At 41.4% G+C, this 18468-nt stretch overlaps 1 protein-coding gene across 1 annotated transcript in view; it reads right to left on the bottom strand.

Moving 5' to 3' along the window:
* The window catches only part of SUMF1 (sulfatase modifying factor 1), a 96104-nt gene extending 87753 nt beyond the window's left edge, over positions 1-8351 (bottom strand). The window contains exon 1 of the mRNA XM_029918610.1: positions 8066-8351. Within this exon, the coding sequence (XP_029774470.1) occupies positions 8066-8341 (276 nt within the window). The 5' untranslated portion in view covers positions 8342-8351. The remainder of the gene's footprint in view (positions 1-8065) is intronic.
* Positions 8352-18468: the final 10117 nt, after the last annotated feature.

Below are 18468 nucleotides of genomic sequence, written 5' to 3'. Positions count from 1 at the left end.
TAAAAGCTCTTGAAAGACATACAAGAAACTTATGTAGTGGTTGTCTGAGAGGAACATTATCAGGTAAGTATAAAACTTTTCACTGTACGTGCTTCTATCTTTTTTCTAACCCATGCAAATATATTATGTTCAAAAAAATAAACATTAAAATGAAGTGTCAGTTTGATCATATACCACCTTCCTACTTAAATTCTTCAGGTGTGCCCCTCACCTTTTCAGGGTAAAATAAGATTTTGAAGCCTTAAAGCCTAACCTCTCACCATCTCCCTCACCCTGTATTCTGCCTACGCTGTCTGTAAATAGTCAATATTCAAGACCCCCTCCTCCAGGCCACTACTGCCTACAATTCCCTCCTCCTATGCCCCTCATTTGGGTACCTCAGAGAAATACCTCTATCTACCCTAAAAAGTGACAGACACAGTAATTCAATGATGGGTTTTCACCTCCCCTAGATCCTAGGCTCTTTGGGAATCAAAAATAAAGTTTTCACTTCATTATAAAGAAAAAGATCTTTATGGACTGAATGAGTGAGATCATGAATCTGATGAGGAATTTGCCATTTGAACTATTCCTATTTATAAAAATTATTTTTCTTTTATAAAACAGTCCCAGATGTGGATACCCTAGTTGCATCATAATGAAACCTGTTTAAAAGACACTGCTTGACAAATACTCTCTATTTTCTTTGTAGAGGTTTGGGTCTCATCTTTACCTTTGAACCTCAGATCCAAGTGCACTGTCTTCTGGAGTCCTAGGCCAAAGGAAATTCTCAAAAGCAACCATGAGGTAATTTTATGGAAAGAAGAGACCACAGCCCCAATGCCAGATCACCAGCTCCAGCTTCCCTTTTAATGAAGAAAAAGCCAGTCCACACCCTCAGGTCGTGCTGACCAACTACAAAGCAATACAACTCTCCACCAGAAAATGCTTAAAGTTACACAGGGAGGAGTTTTCCAATGGGAAAAAAGAGAACATTTGGAGATAGACCAAATGAACATGGTCAGTATTATTTAGGGGTCCCTAGGAAGGATTCTTGTAGTATGTCTGTGACTGGGTATACTGGAAAGCTGCTGAAGTATAGAGAAGTATATGCACAGGCTGAAATATGTGACATAAAAGCTTTACCCCCGCCCCCCAAAAAAGGCTGTGCTCAAGGGCTGAACTAGATTCACACGTTACTCTCATTATCCTACAAATGTCTGAGACACAAGATTCCTCAGGCCTTGGAAGAGAAGGCAGACTGTTAAGCAGTTCTGCAGAGAAGCAGGAAAATAGAAGGCTTCAGACAAAAGCTTCAAGTGTAGTTTTAAAATGATTATTAAAATGATCTAAAAAGAGGTTTCATAAAGGGCTAAAAAGGTAAAAAACAAAAAAGCTCTCCAGCAGCAGACAAGTAGGTCCTATTCTGAGAACAGGTGTTCAGCCCTCGGCGCAAAGACAAGACCCACAGGAAGCTGTGCACATTATTCCTAATGAAGTTTTACAATCACCTCATTTTCTCATCCTCTTCTCCCTCAAGGTGAGTACCAGCAATGCTAATACAATCACAACTTCTACTGTGAACCCCTGGCCTAGTTTTTCTTCTTCTTCTTCTTCTTCCCTCAACCATCAGAGATAGCCAGCCCTGAATAAGCCGAGTTTCCATTCTGGAGGCATTCTGGAAGCGATAGATAGCAGAAGCCTGCATTGCTGAGGGGATCAAAATTTCCAATTTACATGAATGAGATAAAGCTTCCTGTCCTACAAATGTGAAATGTGGTGCTAGTGAAACCCAAAGCACCAGGTGTTTCACTCTATAGGACCCTAAGCCACATGAAAAGAACGATTTTACTGAGGTCTTCCTTTTGAAGTTCTAGATTCAAACAATCCATTCCTCCTTGAAAGTACGATAAAACCCCTTTGCCACACCACAGTTTGTGTCAATGCCGCTGAAGCCAGAAGCACAGAAGTCAAGATGATTCTATTACCATTAGAACCACATTTGGGCTAAACACTCCAGTCAGGTGGCCATCTATTACTTTTGCCCACCCAGCACTCAATCCTTCCTATTCTTGTCAGAGCAACGGACATCCCTTTGAAAACCATGTGTTCAACTCTCTAAATATACATGGCTTGGGTAGAGCTGATGACTCTCCTTCATCTACTGTGACTCAGGCTTAGCCAACTGTGACTTTGAAAAAAGGGGTACTCTCTCTTCCAGCTACATTATCTGTAAAAGAAAGAGACAGAGAGACAATGCCTGAAAATGGAGCAAACACAGAAGAAAGAAGAGCCAGGAGACAATCAAAAAGGAAGATCTAAAGATGTGCTGCCTGAGGCCCTGGAACCAGTTGTACATGAGGCCTTATCTGCTCTTGAACTTGCCAACTCTGAGAGCCCATAAATATGCCCCCTCCCCCCACACTTTTCTTCCAGCTTAGGTCAACTTTGCCTTTTCTTTCACTTGCTGTGAGATTTTTATCTGACATCCAAAAATGAAATAAGCTTATATGAACACTTTTGTGTAGTCCTCCCTTTTCCTTCTTTCCTCTCCTCAAATCTAATAAGCTAAAGGCTCAGAAGAAAGTGAGGTGAACAAGAGAAGCATGATCTCTGGATCTGTCCAGAAATTGCTGTCTTGGCTGTCTATCTTTACCCTTCTCTAAGTCTACTGCATGCACAAACAGACAATAATAGGTAGAATAACATTAAAGTTCCTTCAAGCCCTGGGATTTATGATTCTATTAAGCCTCAGCTGCCTGATCTGTAAAGGGGGCAATAATATCTCTTACTGGATTCTTGGGAGGGTGAGAAATAGCAAAAGATTATTTTACAAAGTTTTCTTCAAAGCATGGGATGCCCTTTATTCCCACAGCAGTTGTTTCAGGATTGTATCCACCAAAAAAAGTAACAGATCGTTCAAGCAATTATTGCAGAACATCTAAAATACTTAAGGCACTCTGCAGATACAGAGATTTTAAAAGATGTAAAAATGCCTCCCGTATAGAATATCAGATAACTATACAATAACACCAAAGAAATTTACAAGTTGCCATTAATACCACTTCCTGTAGGAAAGGTTTCATGGAAGAGATGGTCTTCGATCATGCTTTGACACATGGGAAAGCATTAGCCAATTAGAAACATTTCCAGATAGGAACTCAGGACTCGAGTTACCCGTACATACAGAGAGAAGCGGCATACAATGTAATCATGCCATGATTCTAAATGCTTTTCAAGCAATAGTTTTAAAAGATACATGGAGAGATCTATTTGCTGCCTGGCACAAAATAACCAGCGTAGAGACAGTTAATTTTCTCACTGAGAATTATATATATTTTTAACCAGAAAGGACTTGAGTAAAATTTTAAAATATCTAAGTTATTTCCCATACAATTTTTACTGCCGTAACTTTCCCGTGAAGCTGTAAATTCCTTGAGGGTAAAGCCCAGTGCTATTTATTACTGTGTCCCTCATCTTGCCAAGTGCTCATTAAGTGAAATGCAATACAAAAAAAGACTCACAGTTGAAACGCGTTACATTAAAAAGTGTGAAAAATGTCACCCCCAGAAATCTTAAATTACTAACATTTCCCAGAACACACCGTGCACAATACTTTGTTTGGGTCCATGCTCCTCCCCTTCTTGGAATGTCCTTCTATCTATCCTTCCATCCCTAGCTCCTGAATAGGTCTCCTTCAAGCCCTGGCTCTAATGTGACGTTTTCTTTGAGGCACTTGCTATTTTTTCCAGGAAGAATGAATCGTTGCTTCCTCTCCAAGTGCTTTATTTCTTCTGTAGTGTTATCACTATGGAAAACTGATGATTACATGTGATTGTGCACGGAGGGGGAAGGGAGAGAGTGCAAAAGAGAGAAGAAGGTAGGGGGAGAAAAAGAAGGGGAAGAGAGAGCGCGCATGCGCAGATGCTAGCAAGTGCCCATCAGGCCTTGAGGGGAGGGCATAGGTTTCTTTTCCTTATACCCAGCACATAAGGCAGTGTGATAAAATATGTGTGCCAAATAAACGTCTGATGAATTAAACTAAATAAACACAAAAGAAAAAAACAGATTTAATAAAACACCAATCCAAATCTCAGAAAGTTATTTTATGATATCAACAAACTGATTTTAAGTTTATATGTACAAGCAAAAGAACGAGAATAGCCAATACAACACTGAAGGAGAAAAACAGAGATTGAGAACAGATGCTACTCAACTTGAAGACTTACTGTAAACTTATAGTAATCAAGACGGTGTATACTGGTGAAGGAACAAATAGATCAATAAAGCCCAGAAAAAGACCTCGTCACCTCTTTGACTAAGGAGCTAAGGTGCTACAATTGAGCGAAGATAGTCTCTTCAATAAGTGGTGCTAGAACGACTGGATATTCACATAAAAATAATAATAATCCAGACACAGACATTATACAATTCACAAAAATTAACTGAAAATAGATCACAAACCTACATCTAAAATGCAAAACTGTAAAACTCTTAAAAATAACATATGAGAAAACCTAGATGACAATGGGTATGGTGATGACTTTTTAGATACAACACAAAGGCATCATCCACAAAAGAAAGTGCCAAGAAAGGCTTCAATAAAAATAAAAATGTCTGCTCTTCAAAAGATAATGTCAAGAGAATGAGTAAACAAGCCATAGACTTAGAGAAATTTGCACATGATACATCTGATAAAAGACCGTTATCCAAAACAAAGAACTCTTCAAGTTCAACAACAAGAAAACAAACAATCTGATTTTAAAATGTGCTAAGGGGCACCTGAATGGCTCAGTCAGTTACTAGTCTGACTCTTGATTTCAGCTCAAGCCATGATCTCACAGCTTGTGGGTTCCCGCCCTCTCAGTCTCCATGCTAACAGTGCAGAGCCTGGTTGGGATTCTGTCTCCCCCTTTCTCTGCTCTTCCCCTGCTCGCTCTTGTGCTCGCTCTCGCTCGCTCTCTCTCTCTCTCAAAATAAATAAATAAACATTAAAAAAGAAAAAGAAAAATTAAAAGGAAAATAAAAATGGGCCAAAGACTTAACAAACGCCTCACCAAAGAAGGCACCCAGATGGCAAAGACATCCTATGTTAAGCAAAAAAAAATGCAAACTAAAACAATGGTGAGATACCACGACACACCTCAGAATGGCCAAAATCTGGAACAATGACAACACCAAATACCGGTGAGAGTGCAGAGCAAGAGGAACTCTCATACATTGCTAGTGGGAATGCAAAATGATACAAACACTTGGGAAGACAGTTGTGCAGTTTCTTAAACAACTAAGCATACTCGTACCATATGTTCCAGCAATTGTGCTCTTTGGTATTTATGAAAATTTATGCCCATACAAAAACCTGCACACCGATGTTTATAACAGTTTACTCCTAATTGCCAAAACTTAGAAGCAAGCAAGATGCCCTTCAGCCAATGAATGGATAAACTGCGGTACATCCAGTCAATGAATATTATTCAGTGCTACAAAGAAATTAGCTGTTAAACTATGAAAAGACATGGAAGAATCATAAATGCATATTATGAAAGAAGGAAGCCAATCCGAAAGGCTACATAGTATAAGATTCCAATTCTGACATTCCAGAAAAAGCAAAATTATGGGCACAATAAAAAGATCAGACATTGCCAGCGGGGAGGAGGGGAAGGAATGAATAGAGGGAGCACAAAGGATTTTTAGGGAAATGAAAATACTATATGATACAATATTATATGATACTATAATGATGAATATACATCATACATTTGTCCAAACTCATACAATGCATGACACCAAGAGTGAACCCTAAGGAAAACTTTGGGTAACTTTGGATAACTATGATGCATCAATGTGAGCTCAATTGTAATAAATATACCATTCTGGTGGAGAATGTTGATAACTGGGGAGGTTATGCACTGTGTAGGGGGTGGAAATATGCGGGAAATTTCTGTACCTTCCTCTCAATTTTGTTTTAAACCTAAAAAACCCTCTTAAAAAAGTTAAGTCTTAAAAAAAGAAAATTAAGGGAAACAATGTCGGGGCGCCTGGGTGGCTCAGTCGGTTAAGCGTCTGACTTCAGCTCAGGTCATGATCTCCCAGTTCATGGGTTCGAGCTCCGCATTGGGCTCTGTGTTGACAGCACAGAACCTGGAGCCTGCTTCCAATTCGGTGTGTCCCTCTCTCTCTGCCCCTGCCCTGCTCATGATCTCTCTCTCTGTCTCTCAAAAATAAATAAATGTCAAAAAATTAAAAAAAAAAAGGGAAACAATGTCTATCACTAAAACCAAGTATTTCTCTCATAATATTGGACTTCTAGAATTCAGAATAATAGCTAAGTGTAAGAATTAGACCAAAGTCATTTACACATGAACTGAAACACTTGAAACCAAGGAAAACAGAGAGATAAAGAACTGCCTCTTATGAAGTATTTTGTCCTGAGGCTACTGCAGGTTCAGTCATTAAGTAGAGTCCTTGAATGCTTGTGACCTGTGTTCTCGGCCTGTGATGCCTCCAAACACTAGAGAAAGTGAATGCAAATGAAGACAGCATAAAATAAAAACATTTATGGAAGAAAAAAATGAACAAACAGGAACTGGCCAAAAATGACCCAAACAATATCTAGTCCAGACACAAAGCCACTCTAAAAAAACAGAAAAAAAAATGTTTATCTTATAAACATAATTAAATAGACACCGGCATCCACATCTCATTCTGAAATTAAAAAAAAAAAAAAAGTTTAGAGTATTTTAAATGAGTAATGTTCTGTACTGGCCAGAAGGTTCTAGGGAAAAAATTGATATAGATCAATGTGTAAATGTTACCCTGTTGTTACAAAGCAGATAAAAAGTTATAGAGTGTTCTCTTTCAAAGGAAGGAGGAACTGATTATCATTTACCAAAAAGGTAGCAATAAATTAAAATGTCTGGTCAATACACATTACAACAATAACCAAGGCTCCTACCACATAAAAGATAAACACTAATAATGCAACCAGAAAATGTATAAGGCCAAAAATTACACAGGATGGAGAAACAATGAGAAGCCCAGCTACCAATCTCCTAACACTGTACCTGAGTCACAAAGTTACAGTCCTCAACCCCAACACCCTCACCTCCTAGTTGGAGAAAGAAACCCCACCAAGATTCAGACACCAAGTATCACTGGTAACGAATGTGAGAATAAAGAGCTACTATGGTGGCAGCATATGGAAATACCAGAAGAGCAAGAAAAAGGAGGAAGTCAGGCACCTCCTACTGGAGGACATTACTTCTCACCTAAGTCCTGAGTACTGTTCAGAATTAAACTCCAGGAAAGAAGAGTGGGATAGGAAAAAAAAAAAAAGGAAAGAATGTACTAAGTATACAAGAAGGAGTTTAGGAGACAAACATCTGGGTTCTAGTCCCCATATCCATAACCATACCAATATGCAAAGTACTTGGAAAGAATGAAGTAACTGTTGTTACTAATATTATTTATATATACTAACACAACACAACCAGGCACTATGAGAAGCACAGATAAATAACACTAATAAAGCTGCTAGAGTCAGTTTGGTCCTTCCTTTGTGCTGAAGTAATAAGGATAATAAGATAAATATGACAAGTCCTTGCTAACCCCTCAAGAAACAGTCTACTGAAAACAAACAAAAACAAAAACAAAAGAAAAAGTGTCTACTGGAAGAATCGATAAAGAGACAACAATGTTAGAGACATTTAGAGACCACTGTCCAGATTCCTTCACAGTTAATAAGACTGGAACCCATAACTAACCTGTCGGCCGTAAAAGCCCAAGAACCTCAAGAGGAAAATAGGGTGGAGTAAGGAGGAAATGAGTTAAGAGGTGAGAAAAGGGAGTATCAACTGTCCTCAAACCAAACTCCCTAATAACAGGATAAAGCGGGGTCCCAAGATCCCACCATTTTGAGGGGCAAAAGAGGGGGAGGTACTCTTCATCGAATCGAATCAACACGTGCGCGATTTGGGGTGTGGTTATAATCTTCACTTGCCTTCCTGCAAACCCTTCACCTTGCTAATCCCGACCCTGTCGGAGAATCCCGAGGCCCCCACCCGCCTCCAGGGAATCGACAGAGCACCTTGGAGGGCGCGACCGACCGCTCTCCCAGGACCTGCCCGGGGGCGTTCGCTTCCCGCGAGTATCGGTGCGCGGCCGCAGAGCTGCCATGGTCCCCGCGCCGCTGGGGAGTGCCACAGCCGCATGAGCCCGCGAGGGAAGCCGCGCCAGCGCCCGCGCCGGTCCTGGCCTCTTCACCCCCAGCCGCCTCGCCCGGCAACAAAAACAGTGGCAGCAAGAGGACGAGACCGAGCCGGGCGCAGGACCCACCACCCAGCCCTAGTGAGGGCGCAGCCATGTTGTCTCGCAAGCCATGTGACCAGGTGGATCACGTGGCTGCGCTCTCTTAAAGGGACCAACCCTGGGTTGATTTTTCAGGTAACCTTGCTCTCTCTCCATCTTTCTCTGGGTATCATTCCTATGGAGAGCGTCTGGTGGGCTCCGCTGACTTTACAACGCAAAACCCGACAAAACTCAAGGCCTTACAGCCGACTGTGAGCTCCATCGTTATTTCCTGGTTGAAAAATGATAGTCAAATTCGTTGAGCATTTGCTAAATGCCAGGAAGTATGCTTAACTTTTTGAAATCTCAGTCCTCACAAGGACCCTGTAATATATATATATTTTTTAATTTTTTTTAACATTTGTTTATTTTTGAGAGATAGAACACAAGAGGGAGAGGAGCAGAGAGACAGGTTGAGGGAGACAGACACAGAATCTAAATCAGGCTCCAAGCTCTGAGCTGCCAGCAGAGAGCCTGATGCGCAGGCTCGAACTCACAAGCCGTGAGTTCATTACCTGAGCCAAAGTCGGAGGCTAACGCAACTGAGCCACCCAGGCAGAGCAAGTAAATGACTTGCCCAAGGTCACATAGCAAAAAAGGGTTAAAAACAAGATTTAAACCCAGGCAATCTAACTTAAAACCTCCGTTTAGCCATTATGCTGTACTATAAAAAATTAAAGAAGCTTCCCTTAATAAATATTGAAAGACTTCACTGAGGGATACAATTAGGGAAATCCTAGGTAGAGTGGGATAGGTACAACAGTGGCTCTCAAAGAGCCCCGCATCAGCATCATCTGGGGACATGTTAGAAATGCAGTACCCAGTCAGAATCTGTGGGGACAGGATGTAGCTACTTGTGTGTGTGTGTGTGTGTGTGTGTGTGTGTGTGTGTGTTTGAGCGGGTGAGGTGTTAAATATTTATTTATTTTTCAGAGAGAGAGTCTGCAAGCAAGGGGGGGAGAGAGAGAATCCCAAGCAGGCTCCTCCTGTCAGCACAGAGCCCAATGTGGGCCTTGAACCAAGCAACAGTGAGATCATGACCTGAACTGAAATAAAGAGTCAGATGCTTAACTGAATGAGCCACCCAGGCACCCCCAGCAACCCATATATTTAACAAGTTTTCTAGATAATTCTAATGCATACTGATGCACTCTAATACACACAAAAGTTCAAGAACCACTGTTCTACAGGACTCAATTTCTTCAGGGAAAAATAAAATCAAAAGAAAAAGAGGATAGAAGGGGGAACTTAAAGTTTTTAAAATCACATCACAGGGGCACCTACCTGGTTCAGTCAGCAGAGCGTGTGGCTCTTCATCTTGGGATTATGAGTTCCAGTGCCACGTTGAGTGTGAAAATTATTTTAAAAAAAGAAAGTCTTGGGGCGCCTGGGTAGCTCAGTAGGTTAAGCGTCCATCTTTGGCTCAGGTCATGATCTCATGGTTCGTGGGTTCCGGCCCTGCGTTGGGGTCTGTTCGAGCCCCATGTCGGACTCTGTGCTGACAGCTCAGAGCCTGGAGCCTGTCTTCAGATTCTGCGTCTCCCTCTCTCTCTGACCCTCCCCTGCTCACGCTGTCTCTCTCTGTCTCTCAAAAATAAATTTAAAAATAGATATATAAATTGTTTAAGAAAATCTTTAAAAGATAATAAATAAATAAAATGACATCTCACCCTTTTGCAATATATGCATCTTATTTAAATATTGATTCATTCTTTTGAGGTCTCAACATTTTTGAGATAATCAGGAAAATATGACCACTGAATCAAATTACCATATTCAATAAATTTAAGGAATTAATATCAATTTTGCTTGTAGGTTTTTAGGATTGGTAACAGTATTTGTGGTTAGGTTTTTTAAAGATCCCTTCCTTTGAAATTTATGTATTGGAATATATATATATATGGCTAAAAAGATATGCTATCAAGGATTTGCTTCCCAAAAAATGGGTGATGGGAGGAAGGTGATGACTAGAAATGAAATAGAATTGGCATTGAGTTGACATTTGTTGAAGCTTGTTTATGGGTATCTGGGTGTTTGTTACATTACTATCTCTAGTTTGCTTATGGATTTTTTTTTAATAAAGAATAGAAGGGCATCTGGATGGCTCAGCCAGTTGGACGACCAGCTCTTGATTTCGGCTCAGGTCATGCTCATGCTCGGTGCTGAGCATGGAGCCTGCTTGGGGTTCTCTCTCTTCCTCTCTGCCCCCCAATAAATAAATAAACTTTAAGAAAAGAATATAGGATAGTTCTTTCCCCCTTGTCGACTATCTCATAGTTTTCCAAGAGCTTCCACACATTTTCTTATTTGAGATGGCAACCACTTGGCAAGCAGCCTACTATTATTATACCCATTTCACAGTTGGCGAGGCTAAAAGATCATTGTTTTAACTATGGTTATAAACTTACTATGGACAATTTAGATTACAGAGTCTAGGTCAAAGATAATTGTTGTCAGGCTCTTTGCAAAAGTTCAGTCTCCGCACAGACTGTGTCAGCTGCCCTTCTGAGAACGGAACACCTTAGATTCATGATCCTGCTATACTATTAGGGTACGACCTCCAAGAAGGCAAGGATCCTGCCAATTTTCATCCATGTATCAGCAAATCAGACCAAAGCCTGGCACATGATAAGCATCCAGTGAACATTTATTGAGTTAATGGATAAATGAATGAATGTGTCCTCTTTCTCTTAAAGGTAAGCAAATTGCTGAGAAAATAATATGGAGTTAGGCTTAGAAAGAGTTGAGTTTACAATGGGTACTACATGGCAATGAGAAGGAATGAAATCTGGCCATTTGTAGCAAAGTGAATGGACCTCAAGGGTGTCATGCTAAGCGAAATAAGTCAGGCAGAGAAGGACAGATACCATATGTTTTCACTCAAAAACAGAGGACCATAGGGAGGGGAAGGGGGAAAGAGAGTTGGGGAGAGAGAGGGACGCAAAACTTGAGAGACTATTGAATACTGAAAACTAACCCAGGTCTGAAGCAGGAGGGGGAGGAGAAGGAGGGTGATGGTGATGGAGGAGGGCACTTGTGGGGAAGAGTACTGGGTGTTATATGGAAACCAATTTGACAATAAACTATATTTTAAAAAAAGAATAGATATCATTATTGTTTTTGTTAAAAAAAAAAAGCTGAGTTTAAAGCTGTCCTCTTGCAAGAGGCAGGACATAGGCAAATTCACCTTTCTGAGCCTCTGTTTCTTTATATGTGAAATAAGGGTAACAATATCTTCTTCTTAGAAGTTTTACAAAGATTAAATAGGTTGAGGTGCCTGGGTGGCACAGTTGGTTAAGCATCTGACTTCTGCCTAGGTCATGATCTCGCGGTCTATGAGTTCAAGCCCCACCTTGGGCTCTGTGCTGACAGCTCAGAGCCTGGAGCCTGCTTTGGATTCTGTGTCTCCTTGTCTTCCTGCCCTTTCCCTGCTCACCGTCTGTCTCTCAAAAATAAATAAACGTTAAAACTTTTAAAACAAAGATTAAATAAATTAAAATATGTAAACGGCTTAGCCCAGTACTTGGAATTTCATAGTATCTCAAAAAATAGTTTGCTATTTTTAGCAATCATTATCAAAATGGAAGCTTTGTAGATTCTCCAGAAAGTATCAACTTTCTCTCTCCAGCTACTGGATAATTTCTCCTGGTCACCAATGAAGGAGTAAGTGGAAAATATTAGTAAGAAATCCCTACATGAAGAGGCTTACACTAGACATTAGAAGTAAACATACAATTCACCAACCAACTCTGTAAAAATAAGGGCATTTTATTTAGAATCTCTCCCATCCTCCAGCTACCATTTGAGGTACCTCTGCTGGTCTTGCTCCTTCTACTAACAAAGCTGGATGAAAGAACCCTAGCCCTGAAAGTGTGTGTGTTTACTAAGCAACAAGGAGATTAGTTTGGCTACAATAGAGTGAGCAAAGGGAAGATAAAAAGAAAGGGAGATAAGAAAGTTAGCAGATGATGTAGGATATGATAAACTTTTGCTCTTAAGTGAAAGGTAATGCCATTGTGCAGTGTTGAGGAGACACCTCACACTTTTCCTGATAATCAGGTCAATTTCCCTGCCAAATTGGAGATTCCTTGTGTAGCCCCCTGGTCTCTGAACACAAGGAATCCAAAGGAGTCCAAAGTGATGGCAGCCATAACTTACAGTTCAGTGGGACCCTTCCTGTATCTAAAGGACCAGGATGAGTTGGTCCGAGGGTTATGGGTTACCGTTAAGCTGATTAAAGGACCAGGACCTTCAACTCTGCAGGACCCAGAGTTCCAGGGATGGAGGAACAAGGTCCCCATTGGGTTATTAGAAGTGATATTAAGTGGGACCACTTCTACTATCACTCCTTTGATTCCTGAACCCATATACTCCTACTACTAGGGGACATAATGCCATATAGGCCTCCTTATAAATGACCCCATCCTGCAGGGATGGCCTCCAAGCTGGCGTTTCAGCTGTGCCCTCAGTAACTCACTCCCACTTTCCATGAGGACAGCTCATTTCTATTTGATGTGGTATGAGATAGCACCAGTGGATGGGTCTACCCCTGCATCTCCTTCTTTATGAAATAGGTCCCCTGCTCAAATGCTATGTTGTGGGAATACATGCCTGTGGAAAAGGCATTCTACAAGCTCCCATCCATTTTTGGGTTGCATCCTTATCCTGAGGCCACCCATGCAAAAACCCAGGTTGGGTTTTTTTTCATACTTCTGTAGGTCATAAGAGACCCCTACATGACCCTAGATATGAGTGGAGGAAGGAGCACTGTTGTATTAGTGGTTGTGTGCAGCTTGCTTGTGTCATCAGGTCTTGCTTGGACTTGATCTTGAATGTATCATTTCAATCTCATAATGGGATCGTTGTTCAGCTTGCCCGACTTTAGAACTTAGTGGGTCTGACAGCACAAGTCAATAATGCAGTTCCAGATCCATGATTATTTGGTCACCAACCATTCTCTCTCTACCAGGGCATAGGAGCATGTCAAGAACTGCTTTTTAAAAGATGCGAAATTGGGATGCCTGGGTGGCTCAGTCGGTTGAGCATCCAATTCTTGATTTTGGATCAGGTTTTGATCCCAGAGTGATGTGATTGAGCCCTGTATCAGGCTGAGCATGGAACCTACTTGGGATTCTTCCTCTCTCTCCCTCTGCCCCTCTTACCTGCTTATTAAAATTTAAAAAACAACAACAAATATAAGATGCATAATCATATTTCTCAGAGTTCTCCAGAGAAACAGAACCAATAAGATGTACACATACATATACATACATATACATATATGCATACATATCCATATATACATACATAATATATATACATATGTACACATATATAAAGAGATTTATTATGAGAAAATGACTTACATGACTATGAAGGCAGGCAAGTCCCTAGATCTGCAGGGTGAGCAGGAAAGCGGGAGATACAAAAGAACTTACAGTATAAGTCCAAGTCTAAGTCTAAAGGCCTGAGAACCAGGAGAGACAATGGTGTAGTTGTAGTCCAAGGCCTGCAGTCTCAAGACCCAGGAACAGCAGTTGTTTCAGTTCAAACCTGAAGGCAGGAAAGAAGGTGATGTACCAGTTCAAAGACAGTCAGAGAGGAAGTATTCTCTCTTATTCAGGCGAGTATCAGCTTTTTCATGCTAGTCAGGCTATCAGTTGAGTAGATGGGGCTCACCAACATTGGGGAGAACAATTTGCTTTTGTCAATCTACCAACTTAAATGCTAATCCTATCCAAAGACACCATTGCAGAAACACTTGGAATAACATTTGACCAAGTTACTGGGCATTTCATGGTGCAGTGAAGGTGACACAAAATTAATCATCCCTGCTGTGGATGGCACAACTTTGCTTCTAGCGAATCCCTGAGGCCTAGTGTAATGATTCTTTCACTTGGGCTTGCCATTCTCTCCATATGGCCTTTTTCCTGCTGCTAAACTCTTTCTTTCTCCTAGCCCCACTTAAACCTGGCCTTCCGAAATGGCTGTGGAATATGTTGTCTCCAGAACCAGACTAGCTCTTGTGCTTCCTTTTTCATAAGATGCATAATGCAACAATCTGTCTTTCAATTTGGAGAAGTTGTCCTGGCCCAGGCCTGACCAGTGAACGTTACAGAGATGGAAAGTTCTTGAATCTTCAAGAACTTCATGCATCGGTGTGACATAGCATCATAATATTCTGAAGATGTCTAGATAATGTAGTCCAGCTCTCTTCAAATTGTATTATGACACAGAACAAGAACATTAACAGAGACTGAGAGTCAAACTGTAAAGCAGGTATGGGCAAATTTTTTCTATAAAGGGCAAGACGACACATATTTTATTAGGCTTTGTGGGCTACATATGTTCTCTGCTGCATGTTCTTTGATTTCATTGCTGTTGTTATTTTACAAACCTTGAAAAATGTAAAAACCATTCTTAATTCAAGGACCAGAGGAAAACAGGCTCTCAGCAACCATGGGTGGAATTTGGCCCCTGCTATAAAGTAATATTTTACCCGTTCCACTTTAATGTGAACACTTTCTGATCCTTCCTCCTGATTAGGATAAGAAAACAGAACACAAAAAACCCCACACATTTGCCAAGTCTGCAGCCACACACTATATACCTGAAGCCATAAGGTATATAGTGTAATTAGTATAGTTTATGTAGGTTAGTAGTAATCTTCTCTGGCAACAATGCCACATCCAACACAGCAGCTGATATTGAGGCCAGTAGTGGTTGAGATTGCTGATATCTACACTCTTTCTAATGGGCCGACCACCCTTAGCCTCCTGCTAACTGTAGCAGCACTCTTTCGGTTACTCACCTATTTTGCCTTCCACACATGCCCTGTGGGGCAAGTCTCCTTAGCTGCCCCTCCTACTTGTCTGCTGCTGTGCTAATGCTATCCCCCTGGATGCCAGCGATAAATGCCACCAGCTAGCTTGGATTGCCCCAGGACCCTGTCATCTCCATTGCTACTTGCAAACTCCAGCTGCGTGGCTGCCCTTCCTGGTCAGCCCTGGCCTGTGGAGCCTCCACCGAACTGCTGACTGATGCTGGTGCCCCTCTGCCCAGCACGTGACTGATGGCCTGGGGAATACGTATTCTCTGGGCCTTCCAATGGGTTATAGTCCTTGGTGGGTCTTCTGGCCTCTCAGAATAAACCCAGACATCATTCCTTCTTCCCTGAACTGTTGAGTTTTAGCCATTATCAGTAATGTTGCTATGAAGAGATGAACATTCAGGTACAAGTTTCATGCAGACAGATGTTTTCATTTCTCTTGGGAATAAACTAGGATTGGGACCGTTTGTTTGGCCATATTGTAATTATGTTTTAACCTTGTGAGGGATCTGCCAAACTGTTTTCCAAAGTGGCTAGATCTACATGCAAAAGAATGAGCCTGGATCACTTTCTTACATCATACACAAAATAAACTCAAAATGGGTTAAGGACCTAAAAGTGAATCCTGAAACCATAAAAATACTAGAAGAGAGCACAGGCAGTAATTTCTCTACATCAGCTGTAGCAACGTTTTTCTAGATATGTCTCCTGAGGCAAGGGAAACAAAAAGCAAAAATAAACTATCGAGACTACATCAAAATGAAAACCTTCTGCACAGTAAAGGAAATAATCAACAAAACTAAAAGACAACCTACTAAATGGGAGAGGATATTTGCAGATGGCACATCCAAAGGGTCAGTATCCAAAATATATAAAGAACTTATGCAACTCAACACCAAAAAAACCAAATAATCTAATTAAAAATTGGGCAGAAGACATGAATAAACATTTCTCCAAAGACATACAGATGGCCAGCAGACACATGAAAAGATGTTCAACATTACTTAACATCAAGGAAATGCAAATCAAAACCACAATGAGATATCACCTCACACCTGTCAGGATGGCTAAAATCAAAGCAGTTGTACCATTTTACATTCCCATCATTAATGCGTAAGGCATCCAACGTCTCCACCATGATAATTAATTCTTGCATCTCCTTTAACATAAAATCGTTTTTCTCCTTTTATCAGGCCCAGCATTTCTTATGTTTGGCTATACTAGGATTTAACCCTGTTTATAGCCTGGCAGCCACAGAGGAGGTGGGGCATGTACAAGCACTTTTAGGCAAACAGATTTGAGTGATTGAATGTAGAAAGGGCCCTCAGCAATCACCTGGCTGAATACAGACAGGCCAGTTGGGAGACCCATCCCAAATGATCCATAGGCCCTAACTGACCAATGGGCTACTTACAACCAGGCACAGTTACCAAAAAAGGGAGAATTCCATACATAGCCATACCTCCTCATCTTCCCTCTTTAGAAAAAGCAATATCACTGCTAGGGATTTACCCAAGGGATACAGAAGTGCTGATGCATAGGAGCACATGTACCCCAATGTTTATAGCAGCAATTTCAACAATAGCCAAAACATGGAAAGAGCCTAAATGTCCATCACCTGATGAGTGGATCAAGAAGATGTGGTATATATATACAATGGAGTACTACATGACAGTGAGAAAGAATGAAATATGGCCATTTGTAGCAAAGTGGATGGACCTCGAGGGTGTCATGCTAAGCGAAATAAGTCAGGCAGAGAAGGACAGATACCATATGTTTGTACTCCTAGGTCTAACAGGAAAACAGGAGAAACCTAATGGAGGACCAAGGGGAGGGGAAGAGGGAAAGAGAGTTGGGGAGAGAGAGGGACACAAAACTTGAGAGACTATTGAATACTGAAAACAAACTGAGGGCTGAAGGGGGAGGGAGGAAAGAAGTGGAGGTGATGGAGGAGGGCACTTGTGGGGAAGAGCACTGGGTGTTGTATGGAAACTAATTTGACAATAAACTACTTAAAAAAAAATAAAAAATTTAAAAAATTTAAAAAAAAGAAACAGTCTCCTCCCACTGCCTCACAGCTTATGGCCTCTCCTCTGTTGTCCTGCCCATGCTCCTTGCAGTGTATTTGATAAACTTCTATCACCTTTATTCTGCCTTGGGTGAATTCTTTCACCTCCTGTACCATTGGCGTCACCTGATTGTTGCCCTACATTTAGGGGCCTTCATTCAATCAAGAGACACCCCATTTAGACACCACAGTGCAGCTCCTGGTGTCAGGGGGACCTCTTACCTTGTACGGGAGGGGGTTCTGCACTGTCTTCCCCCATGGGTGAGCTGCTAGTTCTCTATAGGGCGGGATAGGCCACCTCCACAGGCTTTAAGGGTTCAGAGAAGTCTACAGAGCTACATTTCCCAAGGGCATCCACCTAGATGTAACTGTCCCATGTTTCAGGTCCTGGGTTGTTCCAACCTGATCCCTAACTTTAGCATAGGACACTTACCTTAGCTGTGTCCACACATCTCTGAAGCTCTGGCTTCTAAGAATTAGCCCATCAGCCTGCCACTCAGCTGAGTCTGGTCTTGCACAGTAATGGATAAGGGCCTCTTGGCAAGCTATCAATGGGACCGTCTAGCTCTCACACTCAGTTTTTAATCGTTAACTGCCCTTGGTTTTTCATTATCCCTTGTAGGAGATCAATGCAACTCAGTAATAACCAGACAATCCTATTATCCGTGGATGTATTGTGCCTGTCGACCTTTCAAATTTCTGAGTCAGCACACTGTCATAGACACTCCTTTCCACATGGACATGTTCTCAGGTCACAACCAGTAAAATTTTTTAGCAGGTGAGCTGCCACCTTGTGCCAGGAACTGTACATGCCCCACACACCACTCAAGATGGAAGTCCTCACTGCCACCTAGGCAGTTAGTGACCCTGTCCAAAAATTCATCTTGTCACCTGAGTTCTCAGACCATTTTTAGTATCAACTGTGTTATTGTGGTGTCTCTCAAAAACAGGTGCCAGAATCTCATTAGAAATGCAAGAGACATCTTTGGTGGTAACACCTGTGAAAACTACAAAGGGGAGAAAGAATGAGGAGGGATCAGGATCAAAAGTCTCCAGACTGCAAGACAGACAAGACACTTGTGAAAGGAAGGAGCCAGGAAGAAACACTGGGCAAGAAAAGTCTCTGAGTCTGGTGTTTATGGTGGTTAACTTCATGTGTCAGCCTGACCAGTGCTGGGGTCAACATTATTTCTGGATGTGTCTGTCAGGGTGTTGCAGAACAGATTAGAATTTGAATCAGTGGATT

Source organism: Suricata suricatta, chromosome 12, assembly GCF_006229205.1.
Source record: "Suricata suricatta isolate VVHF042 chromosome 12, meerkat_22Aug2017_6uvM2_HiC, whole genome shotgun sequence".
In the NCBI taxonomy this organism is placed as follows: domain Eukaryota; kingdom Metazoa; phylum Chordata; class Mammalia; order Carnivora; family Herpestidae; genus Suricata; species Suricata suricatta.
This window is presented reverse-complemented; position numbering and strand designations above follow the sequence as displayed.